A 16,250-nucleotide genomic window follows, 5' to 3' on the forward strand; every position below is an offset into this window, starting at 1 on the left:
TGTTATGTCTTTTATGGCCTTGTGTTTTCATTCATCTCCAGCTCCTACTTGGTCTGTCTGCCGTTCTTTCTGTACTTGTGTAGCAAACAGATTTCTACTCCTGCTGGATATTGCGTTTATGTGAATAATTTCCCCAGGCATAAAATTCAGGGAACGTAATGCAGTGTGTGTGATCGGCATAGAGATGCGTTCCGTGCCAGCTGTTTTGAGAGAAGCAAGAGAGTATGTTGCTGGAGGTGAACTTGAAGTTAGAGTTGGTGCACACAGGTGCGGAGGAGATATTAGAGTATCTGAAAGCCATCCAATTCAGGCAAGCAGCGACAGGCTAATGTCTGGTGGGCAATGTTCTGCTGACTGACGTTATTGTTCTGGCACAGGGCTCCCACTTCCACAGAGAGAGAGAGAGATGCCTTTCGGTTGTGTAAAGTGAAATGTTTAAGTGTATCCTCGAGCCATGGGTCCGTATTCTTTTGTTTGGGATCTGCACTTACTCCCTAAGACACATCTTGGATGCGATTTTGCTGCAGAAATCTCCCTGATGGAAAGCAGCGGCTAGAATGACAGATTTTTATGAGCAAACATGTTTAAACATAGCTAGCCACGAGCAAATCTGGAATCACATGGCTAACTAGGCAGGGAGATGACTTGAATTATTAAATACAACTGTTTTGTCCAAGCTGACAAAAGGAATGTAGTTTTAAATGGGCTCCTACTTAAATTCAAGTTGATTCAATATACAAATTTCCGTGCTTCCAAGTTCCCATGCCGATAGACAGCTTAATGGGCTCTCAATGCACCCTTGTCATTCTGAGTGTTACTGTATAGAGTGGCTTGATGTTGCATCCTTCAATAGGCTATCAGGCAGGAAGTCTGGTGTACACAGGCAAAAATCATTCCCCAACCTCTTCGCGATATCCCAGCTTCATCAGCAATACTGATACACTTCTCAAGCAGTTTATGTCTGATATATTTGTTTTGTAGATAATATACAATTGTGCATTACTACATTTGGGCATTACTTTCTAGTGGCTGAGAAAGGGCTATGTAGATGTAAGTTAGATATAGTCATCATCATCATCACTATTTATTTATATAGCGCCACTGATTCCGCAGCGCTGTACAGAGAACTCACTCACATCAGTCCCTGCCCCATTGGAACTTACAGTCTAAATTCCCTAACACACACACACAGACACACAGACAGAGAGAGAGAGCGGCTCTGGTCAATTTTGATAGCAGCCAATTAATTCTCTGTGATGGTGCCCACCATGATTTAATGTTTTGAAGTTTTAACATTTTCATATTGAAGCAGTGTGGCTGCTTTGAAAGTAATATGCCGCACACTGAAAATATTTCTGCAGTCTTCATCTTACAAAAGTACATGTCCCATCCTGTTGGAAAAGGTCAGCCTGAAACACGTATCTTTCACACATACTCTATTCCACAGCCACCTGGTCAAATCTAGAAGCCAGAGAAGATCCAGACGTAAGTTATACTGCCAGCGGTACCTGCCTCATGGGGTAGGTGTATGTGATATCCTTAGAATACATGAGAAATTACATTCAAGATTTTCACATTTCGTCCCAACAATGTAAGTCAGGCAATCGGCCATATGTGGTATCAAACCTAATTCTTTGCTAGAACCATTGCGTACATATATACTTTGTAATACCAGTTATGTTTTTCTATCTTTCTGCTTCTTACTTCATTAAAATGTTCTTAAGTATAAATGTATAAAAACTAATTAGCATTTTTAAATAGTTTTTGTCTATTGTGTTTTTGTTTTAAACGAGTGGATGGAAAGTGGTCAGCCGCTTACCCAGATAGCTGCGTTTTGTGAGATCGATTCTGTATCCTGATAGGTTGCTTCACAAGGGAGGGGCGGGGCCAGGCGCCGGGTTGTTACAGTGTGTACTTTATGCAGCGTAATATCTAACTGAGATAAATTTGAACAACAATACTTGCATATTCTCTCCTTCATTCCTCTTTCTTTTTTTTTCTTCAAAGACCGTGCATGAGCAAATTAAAATGTATGTTTGTGAATGTTCTAGCTTGGACCCCATAGGGGGAGATATCCTCTTTTGATTGGTGATGTTAGTGAGGTTGATAAAAATAGAGATTACAGCTACTTATACAAGTAGTCACACCCCTCACCAAAACTCTTAGACAATACTCTTGATTTAGCAAGCCCTCTCGTGTATAGCAAATAGAGGTAGCCTACCCTCCCCGGGACACCCCATGTTACCCCAGTCTGAGAATTGGCTTGCGCTGAACCGTTCTCATCCTTCGTGCAGAGAAAACGAGAACAAAGCACACTCCCAAGTTGTCCCCCTCCCCCCCAAAAAAACAAAAAAAAACAATTATGCGGAGGTCATGCTTCATTAATGAGGACTTTTCCCAAACAATGTTTGAAAAACTAACTTCGGAAACAGTATTACTCCTGTTTTTACTCTTCAAATCCTATGAAGCCAATCAACATGATGCTGTGCAATACTTATTTTGAGATGTGAACTGTTGCTAGACTCCAGGGGGTAAATGTATCAAGCTGAGAGTTTTCCGGCGAGTTTGAAAAGTGGAGACGTTGCCTATAGCAACCAATCAGATTCTAGCTATCATTTTGTAGAATGTACTAAATAAATGATAGCTAGAATCTGATTGGTTTTTCAAACCCGCCGGTAAACTCTCAGCTTGATACATTTACCCCGAGGTAGCGATTTATAAAATCGCTACCTGGGGGTAAAATCATCTGTTTAAAAATAGAGGATGTTTCTCAAAATGGTTTAGCGGTATAACCAAGGACAGTCGCTTCCTCTGAATTTCAAATGTTGGTTTCTGAAAGACATTACCGCCTCACATGTTCAGAATTAAAACGCAGAGCAGTTCTTTTGAAGACTGATTTAATCTGATCATCTCTGGTTTACCCAGCAGCAATATATTCTGTAGATTGAGCTTCATTTACTTTCTCATTCTTCCCGTGTTCTCGTTGGACACATAGTTTAATCTGCTTTTACAGCCTCCCTACAATGTTCAGATTCAGCATTCGGCTCCCTCACCCCTTGTCTCTGCCTAGTAACACAACTGATCACATTAGCAGCGCTGATGAGCGTTGCGTTCAAAGATTTCACCTGAATTGTCCAAATGCATGAAAGAACACATTAATGCAAGTGCTTATTTAATTTTACATCACGGAGTAGCTTAGATTGCCTTGAAGTCTGTCTTAATGAACGCACAGTAGTTTGCAGTGGTGAGCTTAACTCCCCAAAGAGCAGGCTAATTAAACACCAGAGACTTGTGAAATAGAATCGGGAACAACCGATTGGATTAGGTCTTCATTCCTGGGGAGGTATATTGTATTCCTTGCATGGTAATGATCTATTTCAAAGCAAGAAGACGCAAGCAGCTGAAAGTGTCACAAACATAACGGGAAAGCCTCTTAATTAAAATCTGTTTGACTGAATATTGATGAGTCGGGGTGTCTTATATGCTGCGTTTGATGAAATTGACATATTTTTCATATTTTTGGTTTTTCATGAGAACCGTCAATCGGTTGGCATTTTTGCTGGTGAAGGGGGTAAGTGCCATTAATGCCAGTGGGTAACCACCCTTGCAGACAACGGTAGCTTATGTCACGTCTTTAGGACAGTGTCAGGAAACTCGGAATTCTCGTCCTTGTGGCGTTACTGATCCATCACACCGTTTCTGCACAGTAAGTTTGCCAAGCTGTCAATCACACCCTGCCTGCAATAGAGGAGTGAAAGAGAGCATGTGGCTTTTGGCTTTAATGGAAGAATCACACCCTCCCCCTTCTCACCAAGGGCTGTTTTCAAATACTAATTTTATCTGCTCTTTAAACAATTGCATTCCCTTTCATTTACCTGTTAGTATGTACAGCTCTGTACTACTCAAATAGAGCTCACCATGGCCACGTTTGCTAATAAATATTGACAGTTGCTGTTTTTCCATTTATCACCATTAAGTATAATTCTTGGCGTTTTACAGCTAGTGTCCTGTGTGTATGTGTAGTTTCATGTTACGTCTGTATTGCCCTGCTGACCATCTCTCTTCCTGCAACATGCAACATCCTTGATAAATGAAACGTTCTTGAACTTGGTTCCTGGACAATTTCGAGTATTCAGATCGGGAAAACTTCCAAGAATTATCTCTGTGGGGGAATGTAGGCTCCCCTAGCTTGAGTAAAGGTCAGGTCTCAAAAGCCAAACAAATAACTTGCCATTGCTCCTCGAACCTGTCAAATATGATTCTCTTTGCTGCCTCAATAAAGGGCTTTCGTTTTTTCTTAATTTTTGTATTAAGTTTTATGTGCTGAAATGAAGGGATGATGTGGTGTTTTTGTGCAGTTAGAAAGAATCCCACTTTGGTGCAGAATAGCGGTTAGGAAGCAGTTATGGGTTTCTCTCCCACACTCCAAAATAATGGTGCCAGGTCCGTTTTCTTCTAAATAAATTGCCGATTTGTATGTGTGTGAGCGTATGTTTGTGCATGGGTGGTACGGAAATTAGACTTAGCTTCGCTGGACCAAAACCTGATGTGAATGAATAAACATTCGCTACTTCACCATGGAATATGTTTGCGCTAGAAAAATAAAGAGGGAATAATTGAGCAAGAAACGGCCATGCAGCTGTGGGTGCTGAGATCACAGGCTGCACTTCTACAATATGGTTGGTACAGTGTGCGCTCCACCAGCAGCTGCAGTAGTGCAAACATTTGTTGATTACAACCAGATGGATTTTGAAGCAACTTTTTCACAGATGGACCATTGGGACCTGTCATTATTAAGCTGCATTTCACACGTGTAGTCACCATACTGCAACTGGTTGTTCAGCCTGTGCAAGGACTGGTATCCGTATGACCAGCCTAACAGTGAGTATTGGTGTTGCCACACACTATGGGCTCTTCACTTCCTATGCGTTTGCTGGCTATGGATGTCTTGGTCTTGTTGCACATTACAGCATTATTACATCATTATCTCGGTCGTATTATTTGCATATTAGTGGTTTTTGTGTGAATTCTGTTTAACTCTTTCTTTGCCGCGAACAACCCTAATATATTGCGCTGCATGCTAATGTTTGACTGATAGACACTCGCAGTGCAGGAAGCAGCTCGGTTTATTAGCAGCAGAGAGGAAGGCGTTGTACGGGCGCTTCCTCATTCCGGACTGTCGGCTTCCCCTTTTCTGTGATTACACGATGTGTGAAGCCTTCGAAATAAGGAAGTCTCAGGACCAAGCGTGTATTATGAGAATGCTGAAGCAACCCATAGCCTAAGCTGTTGTGGAACTACGGGATGCAGGCTCGGCATGCTGAGATATGTAGTTCATCACATATGGCGAACCCACCTCTGTTCTGGAGCCATTCTGCTTCTGACTTGCACACTCCTGTACAGTATTAGTGTTGATTTGGAAGGTGTCACAGTGCTTTGCAGAGTGGGATAGTGAGGAAACAGGAACACAATAAATGCAGATATGACAGAGTAGGAAGGGACCTGTTCATGAGAGCTTACAATCTAATGGGGAAAATGGCACAGCTGAGACAAGAGGAACGAGCATGGCTCAGAGCAGGTACTAGGACAGTTGTGAAGTTGTACCTGTGGGAGTAGTGTAAGCTCTAACGGATAGAAAGGTTTCCAGAGAGTTTTTAAAAATTTGATGACTATGGGATAATCTGATCAGGAACGGTAGGGAAGTCAGTAAGTTGGTAGCGGTATTTGAGCAGTCTTGTAGGTGGCAGTCAGTGGTGTTTAACAGAGATGAGGTGAGACGTAGGTCAGGGTTGGATCTAAGAGGGTGTGACGGAGTGTATTTGAGATACATGAAGGGGTAGTGAGGTTGAGGGCTTGGTAGGCGAGGGTGAATAATTTGAATTGTGAAGGACGCAGAGCCAGTGTAGGGATTTGCAGAGTGGTGCTGCTGATGTGGAGCGGTGAGAGAGGAAGATCAGTCTTGCCACAGCTTTTAAGGTGGGTTGAAGTGGGGATAGAGATGGGTGAGGAGGGGTTGCAGTAGTCGAGGAGGGAGATGACAGAATGCAAAAGAGTTTTGTTTGCATCTTGGGTAAAAAAAAGGAAGTGTTCTGGCAATATTTTGAAGGTGGAGTTGACAGGACTGTCGGAGAGACTGGATATCCTTATTAAAGCAGAGAGTGAATTATGACAGCGGGCTTGGGACACTGTAGAAATTGCGGTTATACTAACAGTGATTAAAGGGCGTGATGACTCTGGGAGGAGGGAAGACTATGAGCTCTGTTTTGATCATTTTGACCTCTAGGTAGTGTTGGGACATCCATCTGGGGATGGAAAACAGAGGGACTGTTGGTTCCATGAGATAGTACACAAGGGTATCGTCAGCGGACAAATGATACTGGAAGCTGAATGATGAATGAAAGATTTATACAGTGATAAAAGTAGAGGAGCCTTGCGTGACTTCAACAGATAATGGTCGAGGATGTGCCAGAGGTGACGACGCTGAAGGCGCAGTTTGAGCCAGGGAAGAACTTAGTCCTGAAAGCCACAAAAGTTCAGAGTGTGCATGAGAAGAGTAGGATCAACAGTAGTGAAAGCAGCAGAGCGATCAGATGAATAAGTATGAAGGAGTGACCCTTAGACTTTGCTGTAAGTAGATCATCGTTCACCTCTGTAACGGTAACCTCCGTGGAATGTTAGGGACGGACGTACAGATGCAGAGAGTCGAGAAGAGGAAGTGAGGTGGTTGTTTGGAGATGTAGAGGAGGAGTACAATAGGGTGGTAGTGGGAAAGAGAAGGTGGGTCCAGTATGGTTTCTTTTGGATTGTTGCAATAAGTGCATGTTTAATGGAACATGGAAATTTACCAATGGAGAAAAACCGGTTGAAGATGTGAGTTAGATGTCGGTATGCAATGGTGGGAGATAAGTTAGGTTGAAGGCGCAATTTGTCAGGTGAGATGAGTGCAGATTCTCCGTCCTCAGTACTGTACTGGGGAGAATGACCTGAGGGTCTGTTGACGTGGGCAGAATCCAGCATGAGGAATGTTGAATGGTGATGATTTTGTCTTTGAAGTCGTTGGTCATGGTCTGTGAGGAAGGAAGGTGGCCATGGTAGACGTGGGCAAGGAAGAGCGTTGAAGGTGGCAGGTTGGATGTTAGACGACTGGCTGGGTATTAGAGAAGTGAAGTATGTTTGCTTGGCACGTGAACGAGTAGTGTTGTAAGGTGGAAGGATGGGGCAGCACGGTGGCTCAGTGGTTAGCACTTCTGCCTCACAGCGCTGGGGTCTTGAGTTCGATCTCCGACCATGGTCTTATCTGTGTGGAGTTTGTATGTTCTCCCCGTGTTTGTGTGGGTTTCCTCCGGGTGCTCCGGTTTTCTCCCACACTCCAAAAACAAACTGGTATGTTAATTGGCTGCTATCAAAATTGACCCTAGTCTCTCCCTGTCTGTCTGTCTGTGTGTGTCTATATTAGGGAATTTAGACTGTAAGCTCCCATGGGGCAGGGACTGATGTGAGTGAGTTCTCTGTACAGCGCTGCGGAATTAGTGGCGCTATATAAATAAATGATGATGATGACTTTATAGTGGAGTTTTGTAACTGGTGCTCAGCAGAGCGGTAACGCTGTTTAAATAATCGAGAGTATTCAGGTGTTGCTTTGTGGGTATAATAGTCTGGTTCGTTGGGTCTTGACATATTACCAGTGTTGCCTCCTATGCTTTATTGATCTGTAATGTTTGGGTGATTATTTCAGTGTGGTAAAAATGCGTGTGTGCGCAAAGCCACCAATAAATGTAATTATAGCCAAGGAATTATGTGACCAGTATTTATTGTAGTTTGTTCTTTTCTTGGAGGAACTGAATGTATAGTCCCATAAACTTGTAACATATCGTCATAGTTCCTCTTTTGCAGAATATTCATTTCACTTGTTTTAACGTAGGCGTATCGTCAGTCTAACGTCTACAGAGATTGTTAATAATATTTTTGTGCGCTTAGAATGTGAGTTCTGTTATTAGTCTCCTGTGTGTCTCGATGTTTCCTGGTTGTGTAGTGAGCAGAATTGGAACAATCGTTGATTAGAGTGCTCACAGCAGCACAGATAATTTCAGGAGGTGAGTGTTTACTGCTCTTGTGGAAGAACGTCCGCTCTGGACTCATGTTAGTGAGAACAAGACTGCAAGTAATTAGGCTGCATCATGATGTGACAAGACAATGGCCATTCTTTAAGAATCATCTCAATAGCCTCACGTTTGTCCCACCTATTCTACAGAAATTGTCCTGGTCCAATTATATTGGAAAACTATATATTGGTATACCAGGAGCTGCATCTCCACCAGGATTAGACCCTAAACTAGCTTAGTGATGGCCTCTACGTTCCAGAAGGTCTGTGGTTCTTCTGGAAACTCTGTTCCCTTAAATTGTTTCTGAGAGGAACTCCCAATACTGAACAGCACTATGAGAAACACCCAGCAAATAACCTTATTCCTCCAGAGAGGCTGCGTGAAATGAGGTCCTACATTCCTACACGATCACCTCCAGGTGAATCTCAGACACAGGGAGGGGCGATAAGCAGAGACCCTGAAACTGGTTCAACGTCATTACTGAAATCTCTCTGGGATTTCTATGTATCCTCAGGCAAGTTATTTTTGTTGAAGCTGTGAACTAGTGTTGTCCTGCCACAGACTTGTGTTCATTATTGATATCCTGTTATAAAGACTTTTACATTTTACAAGTTTATATGTCTGTTAATAGGATGGTACTTGGATTCGTAATACTGCACTGGTGCCACGGATTCTGTAGTATGTGCGTGTGTCTGTCTGTATAGTGTGTCTGTCTGTATAGTGTGTCTGTCTGTATAGTGTGTCTGTCTGTATAGTGTGTCTGTCTGTATAGTGCGTCTGTCTGTATAGTGCGTCTGTCTGTATAGTGCGTCTGTCTGTATAGTGCGTCTGTCTGTATAGTGCGTCTGTCTGTATAGTGCGTCTGTCTGTATAGTGCGTCTGTCTGTATAGTGCGTCTGTCTGTATAGTGCGTCTGTCTGTATAGTGCGTCTGTCTGTATAGTGCGTCTGTCTGTATATATGCGCGTGTGTCTGTGTGTATATGTGCGCGTGCGTGTGTGTTTGGTAGATACTTTAGACCAGGCCTGTCCAACCTGCGGCCCTCCAGATGTTGTGAAACTACAAGCCCCAGCATGCTTTGCCAGTAGACAACCTGTTGATAGCTGGAAGGGCATGCTGGGACTTGTAGTTTCACAAACATCTGGAGGGCCGCAGGTTGGACAGGCCTGCTTTAGACTGTAAGCTCCAATGGGCCAGGGACTGATGTGAACGATTAAAAACTCTGTTAAGCACTGCGTAATATGTTGGCCCTCTATTCTGTATTATTAATAAAACAGTGTCACTGGTTAACATTTTAGTTATTTGGATGCTATCCTCTATATTTCTATAGGGTAAATCACATTAAAGTTTGTTGGATACTAGTTTTATTGTACCTGCCACTTGTCGGTGATTGGTTGTTTTTAAGTAACGCTGTTTTTCGGCACCTGTGTTTAAAAGTCCGTAATATACAGTTCTGTAATATGATGCAACGTTTCATACACAGGAATGCAGTGTGAATACAGACATGACTGATTGTCTATACTCTGTGTATGGGGAGAGTCCATTCAGGTGCCATTTACAGGCTTAAGGCAAGAGGATGACAGACTGTATTTTCTTTTATGAACAAATGGCTGGAGCGAATCTTGTATAATCCAATATTGTGACCTGCCAGTGATGTTAGTACGTGTGTGTGTGTGTGTGTGTGTGTGTGTGTGTAAATCCAGCAATCGGAAGGGTTACTGTGTACTAGAGGGTTGTGCATTGGAAGGGTCATATTCATAGCTGCGGAAATGTGTGCCTGCAATACAAATGCAGTTCTGTGACATTGTCCTCATGTTTTCACACGATCCACCCGTTTACATGGGATACCGAGTCTGTGTGGGTGCAAACAACCAGACTTTATTTTTTTATTTTATTTACGTTTAGCAGATCTGAAGTGCTTTGAAGTCTTTGATAATCTTCTAAGACACAATCACTTGAATGGAATTCTTAAAAAGTAAAGAGAACATGTTTGTTCTCATTTATTGAGGACTCTCCTGAATGTGGTTTTTATATCCCCTCCCGACGTGGCGGAGATCTTTCATCAGCCAACACTTTCCATTGGGCGCCGCTAGCACCATTCTTCCAATGTGCAAACAGAAGCTGCCACCTTGTGGTCTGAACCGGTAGTGCGACGTATGGACTTGACACCATGTCCCTTCACGATGCCACCAAGTCCTAAATGTAGCTCCCACAAGAATAAATAATCCTCAGTGGTGACTGGTTTGGATTTAATCGGTGCTTGTGACTGCAGTGCCGTGAAGTTATAGTAAAGCTGGGGAAGGGGGGAGATATTTAATGCCCTGTAATATTTTCTGTCTATGTCTTATACAGGCCAGATGTATGTTTCTTTTATTCTGCTACTGTAAGAGTCCTCGCTACAAGCGCTGGAAACGCTTCCAAGGATCGATCGCACTTTCTGTAAATCGTTTTTTTCCTTCCTGAATCTTTTGAGATATTTGAATGTTTCTATCCTATCACATGTTTCAGTTCTCTCTCGTAAGCTGGACGTGATCAGCTCCTTACGTCTGTCCTGATAAGTAGTTACGTATGTTCTCTCCTAGCATAACCAGCGCTGTATGTAGTGTTGAGTAAACCACAAGAAGAAGAAAGTACTTGTGTGGTCTCTGGACGTGACTGCAGCGCGTCATTTTGCGTCCATGCTTTTCTGTATATATCGTAACTTTCTTCCATAAATCCATCTGCAGCGCGTGTTAATCCGGTTGGTGAGCGGGGCTGAGAGAAAGCTCCTATGTCCGGAGGTCCTTAGCTGGGTTTTAGGCTTCATGGGTCCCGATTTTACAGCCACTTATAATATAATATTAATACAGGGAGTATTTTGGGGTGATCTTGCCATGGATTTGTTGTTCTGAATCCGCCCCGAGCATAAAACACATATTGCAATGTGTGAGTGACACTGTGTGTAGTTGTAGGCAGTACTCGTAGTGACATTGAATACATCAGAACACTTGCAAGTCATATAGTCTATGTATACAACTATACCAGAAGCCAGATTGGATCTGACTGTACTAGAGTGGCTGTTTTGTAATGTTTCAGGCCTGAACGCTTTGGATGAAGACTGTGAGCCTGATTCATTAAGGATCTTAACTTAAGAAACTTCTTATTTCAGTCTCCTGGACAAAACCATGTTACAATTCAAGGGGTGCAAATTAGTTTTCTGTTTTGCACATAAGTTAAATACTGGCTGTTTTTTCATGTAGCACACACATATCAACTTTAAATTTCAGTGTACAAATAAGCTATCAAGTATTTGTGTGCTACATGAAAAAACAGTCAGTATTTAACTTATGTGCAAAACAGAATACTAATTTGCACCCCTTGCATTGTAACATGGTTTTGTCCAGGAGAGTGAAATAAGAAGTTTCTTAAGTTAAGATCCTTAATGAATCAGGCCCTGTATTAGTGCCGTAGTACCGACTAGATTTGTGTTTCCTGACAATTTGTGGCTTGTGCTTAATTTCAGATCCTCAGGAACGAGCGCCTCCTCGTCTGCTGTAGAGGGGATTCTCCGGACCACTCGAAGAGCCTCATCTGCTGGTAAATTATTCAGCCGTCTCCTTTTCACAAGTCAGTAAATCCCCCCCCTGTATTCACATGACATTGAATCACCACGAAGAGCCTGCATGAAAGGACTTGTGCATCTCTCCAGTAAATAGTCGCTGCATAACTCCTCCGACTGATCTGTTTGGTCTTGAATTCTCAGTTTTTTTCAGGTGACACACAATGGGAATATATCTATATATTACACACAAACCTCACATAACTGATTACATTTCCTGCAAAATTCAGACGTTCGGTGTGTGTGTCTGTGTGTGTGGTAGGGAATTTAGATTATAAGCTCCAATGGGTCAGGGACTGATGTGAGTGAGTTCTCTGTACAGCGCTGCGGAATTAGTGGCGCGCTATATATATATATATATATATATATATATATATATATATATATATATATATATATATATATATATATATATATATATATATAGCTGATGATGACGTTCTCTCTTGCAGACTGTTACTTTGTAATACTGCATGTCTTTGTGAGGTTACCTGTTCCTAGTCAACTGGGGGCGCTCAATTTTGGCTCATCCCACACTGAGATTGTCTTTCAATAAATACAATGAGAAGAACAAATAAACACTTAATAGTAAAACCTAATTATAATATTTTGACTCTTCCAGGAATTGTTTGAGCGTTAATAATCTGCAAAACTTTGCCTGGGCCGCACACTTTTTTGCTTTGGTGTAATACAAACTAGAAAGTGGCGGCTGTCCTGTGGGCCGATCTCAACGTTTTCTCTCGTAATCTTTCACAGCCATTCAGGAGCGACTGTGCTAAACTACTTTTATTTTCGGGAGCACAGTGAGCAGGTTCCTACCAGTACATGGGATGCTCATCTACATTTCATAACTGCCCAGACCATGGCTCGAGTTAATATTATGATTTGTAAAAAGGGAACATAGAGTAAAGTAAAGTACGCAGCTCTATTTGTTCATATAAGGACTGATTCATAAAGGAGCGCAAAACAAATGTATTCTCGTAAATGGGGCATACACACGTCCATATTCAGCAAGGAGCGGATGTAAAGATACGTGTGGGGGTGAATACGGGTCTAGGTCCGCTCTGTGGGATACGTCCTATACATATGTGGAATATAAACTCCAGCAGAATGCACAGAAAAAAAAAAAATATATATTTAATGTTACCTGTTAATAATATAGTGATTAATGACAAAACATTTTAAAAAAAAAAAAAAAAAGTTTTTTTTTTCTTTCCCCATAAAATACATTAGGAAGTTATTAACATCTACTGTACTTAAAATGCATTTTTGCGGTTACTCCTGATTGCAAACACATGTTCTAGCTGCATACACAGCCGTTCTCACTAGTGATCGCCACTTACACCTGACCTGTAGCTGGAGCAAGTGATATGATAGAGAAACGCCTACCTTAGAGATGCCCAAAGCTGGAATCAGACACTGCTGCGTGCGCTTGAGTCTGGCAGCCCGTACTGTTCATTGACTGCGCAACAGCATAATTATATTTCTAAGTAAGAGGAGTCTCTTGTTAGATTTGACGGTAGACAGGATACAGTCCTGTTTTATTTTTTTTCCCCTTGAAAACAAAATGCCGCTTGCAGAGATTGTATTTCAGTGGCGTTCAGGAAGCGTTCTGTACTTCTGAGAGATCCAGCATCTGCACCGATGGCCTTATCCTCAGTGAATCACTGCATCGCTATTCTGAGAGCCGCTACCACTGCGTTCACTGCCGGCCTCAAACAAAAGAAGTTGCAGATATTAAATCCCAAGCTTCAGGCTGGCCCGGGGGTCCTCGCCGTGCATTTATTTTATTTTGTTCAGTAGAACGTGATGAACCATCTGTTTCTTTCCAGACTCCTTTCTCTCTCCAAAAAAATGCCCTTTTGGCTATTTGCTGCTTATACTGCTTATACGTGTCTTCTGCTCATCATTGCTGACAGCCAGGGGCTTCTTAGAGGAGAGTTAGGACAATGGTCTTGGATAACAGGTTGGTGAACCGGTGACTGTGATGCTTTGTACTGAAGGACAAGCTGAAGGCTGCATTGATGCCTAAAATCAGTCGCCTATTTAATTTGTAAGCTCTGTGGGGCAGAAAATGAATGTCCAGCGGGGGTATATGGTGTGTAAGTTATTAAATGTTTAATTTAGAAAACAAGACTGTTTAAGACGCACTTGTATTCTACACACACTTTTTGGGCTGAACCAATGTTAAACGGTGCAGCCAATCAAGTTGCCAAATACCTCTGTGATGTCACTGCTTACTGATAAATCGATAGGCCGCATTCATTGGAATATATGTTCAGTCCACAAAATATATATAAATATATTTATATATTATTTATGGGAAAAAAAGGCTTAAGGTTATCTGTGCAGATTATACTGTGTGTTTTTCTCAACCTTCATACAAAGACAACTTAAAAGCAAAGTATTGTTTTAGATGATGCGGGTGCCTTGGCTGTCAATCATTCTTTCACTTTTCATTGACTACGTGTGTCACAGCGCCCTCTGGTGTCAGCTAGCAGAAGTCCTTCAATAAATAAAACAACTGTGAGCGTTTTCTCAGTGGGATAATGTAATTTCGCATAAGTGGCTTCAGTAGAACAGAGGTTATTAGCACGTGGGTCTGCAGCTGTTGTGGCATTACAGTTCCCAACCAGGCATGCTGGGACTTTTAGTTCCAAAAGAGCTGAACAACCGGATGTGAAATTCTTCTAGACCAGAAGTATTTATCTGAATAATTCTACGTAGCACGCCGGCACGGCCAGAATAGACATTTATGGTATCTAAAGAGCCACACGCTTTGCTGCTTAAAATTCCTTCAATGTCTGGGGTGTTGTCTTTAATTTTAAATATTGTTACAGTTTAAATTTATGGCAGTGTAATAAGAAGACTCCTATGAGTAGCTGGTGTAATGTTGAAGTGGAAGGACCATCACATATCCTATTCTGAACCTGTAGTCAGTACATCCATGTGTCATTTTTTTTTTTCCCAGCAAGATAATTATAAGAATGAAATATTTTAATATTACAAATCGGTCTTTGCTGTGATCTCCTACCTACACTGAGCACACAATGGACAGCTGTGTGTAGACCTGATTCCATTGTTTTAAAATGTAACGTGGCAATAATTGCATCCAAGCCCGACATTACCACTAGTTTTAGCATTTAGTGCCAATTTGCAAGAAACCATTTCTTATATTTCTGCTCTTACTGAAATAAATCCTATGCATCCTGAAAGCAGAAGGTGAAGTCTTGTTAGCTCTGCGATCATCAAGTTATCTCGAGTATTTTTTTTGTTTCAGATGAAGCGTAGGGAGCGATACTGTAGTAGGGATCACTGATCTCTGTGGGAATTGTCTGTTGTTACAAACTGTTAGGTGTTCTGGTAAAAGGAATTTGGAGCCCCGGTACATCAACTTCTTGTGACCCCTTACATGACCACCGAAGCTGGCGTGACCACACCTGGTCGCTGGCTCCTTCCACTACAAAGGCAGGCCCAGCCCCCAGTACTTTATATCTACTCCCCCCTCCCCTCTTTGCGCCCTGGTCTCAAGTACACCAAAGATACGCCAAGCTTTGTTCACGTCTTGAGCATCCGTGTGTAATGATAATGCTGTCCCCAGAGGGATCAATGATCCCTACGTTCACATCCATGCACCATGTGTGCCAAGTTTCTACTTACCTATAAGCGTCTCCCTTAAGTGTGTAAGTTCTCTGAGGCAATCGTGACTGCAGAGGTTACATTAACACCGCCAATACCTGTACTAGCCTTGGGGTACGTACTCACGGGTGATTATACCTGCGCCTGCGGTGCTTTACTGTGCAGTTACAGTGGTCCTATAAATGGTGATCTCTCCACTATTCTATACTTACTGAACGATGGACTAGGTGCTAAATGCAGCTTTTCCAGTCTTCTTCTGTCCTAGCGGTACAGTGACTGCAGTAATCATCCTTTACACAGTTCTCGCTCTGTTCTGTAAGATGCTGACATCCCCAGGATTGCCGTATACATTTAAGAGCGATTTATTTCTGTAGTTTTCTTCACAGTTTTAATAAGTGAAAAGTTTTGCAAGTCATGAATTATTGCACCAAAAACAGCCTTTTGACGTCTCTTCTTGTGGATGTGGTAAAACTGACTGCAAACGTGTCCACGGAAACCTCACACCAGAGGTGTGACAGATACTTAGCAGTAAGTGTGACCAGCGCTGGTGTACAGGAAGTGATCGTGGCTGCTTTACACCAGTGTCTGCTAGTATTCCCCTGCTGTATACCTGCGCTGCCAGATTACCTGTACACGTGTATATCTGTGTGTGGCTGGATCTTTTCTGTATCGCTCCATCCTTTGCTGCAACAGAAGGTAATGTTTTGCTCTGATTGGCGTAAAATTCAACGATTTTCCTGTTTAAATGGTTCACATTTTAAATTGTACATATATTGTGTTGTGTTTCCTCTCGGCAGCAATGGAGAAATTCTGTCTGTGCATTGTGCCCGTGAGATTTCTTGTCTGTGACAACATGAGTTTGTTTAGACTTGATTGGTGACTCTGTAGCATGAGATAATATCAAGAGTAGAT

General features: G+C 42.2%; 1 protein-coding gene across 6 annotated transcripts in view; it reads left to right on the forward strand.

Annotated features, from left to right (window-relative positions):
* The window catches only part of CYRIB (CYFIP related Rac1 interactor B), a 62,576-nt gene that overhangs the window by 18,569 nt on the left and 27,757 nt on the right, over window positions 1–16,250 (forward strand). For 2 of the 6 annotated variants that reach the window (XM_075211711.1, XM_075211708.1), the window contains exon 2: window positions 11,604–11,707. Coding sequence is in view for 1 of the 6 variants with exons in the window: in XM_075211705.1 (XP_075067806.1) it covers window positions 8,605–8,616; window positions 11,604–11,677 (86 nt within the window). In the remaining 5 variants the exon portion in view is untranslated. Of the gene's footprint in view, window positions 1–7,988; window positions 8,094–8,589; window positions 8,617–11,603; window positions 11,708–16,250 lie in introns of those variants that run through there. The other 4 variants (XM_075211709.1, XM_075211706.1, XM_075211707.1 and 1 more) reach the window with 3 other exon arrangements.

This window comes from Mixophyes fleayi, chromosome 5 (genome assembly GCF_038048845.1).
Source record: "Mixophyes fleayi isolate aMixFle1 chromosome 5, aMixFle1.hap1, whole genome shotgun sequence".
In the NCBI taxonomy this organism is placed as follows: domain Eukaryota; kingdom Metazoa; phylum Chordata; class Amphibia; order Anura; family Limnodynastidae; genus Mixophyes; species Mixophyes fleayi.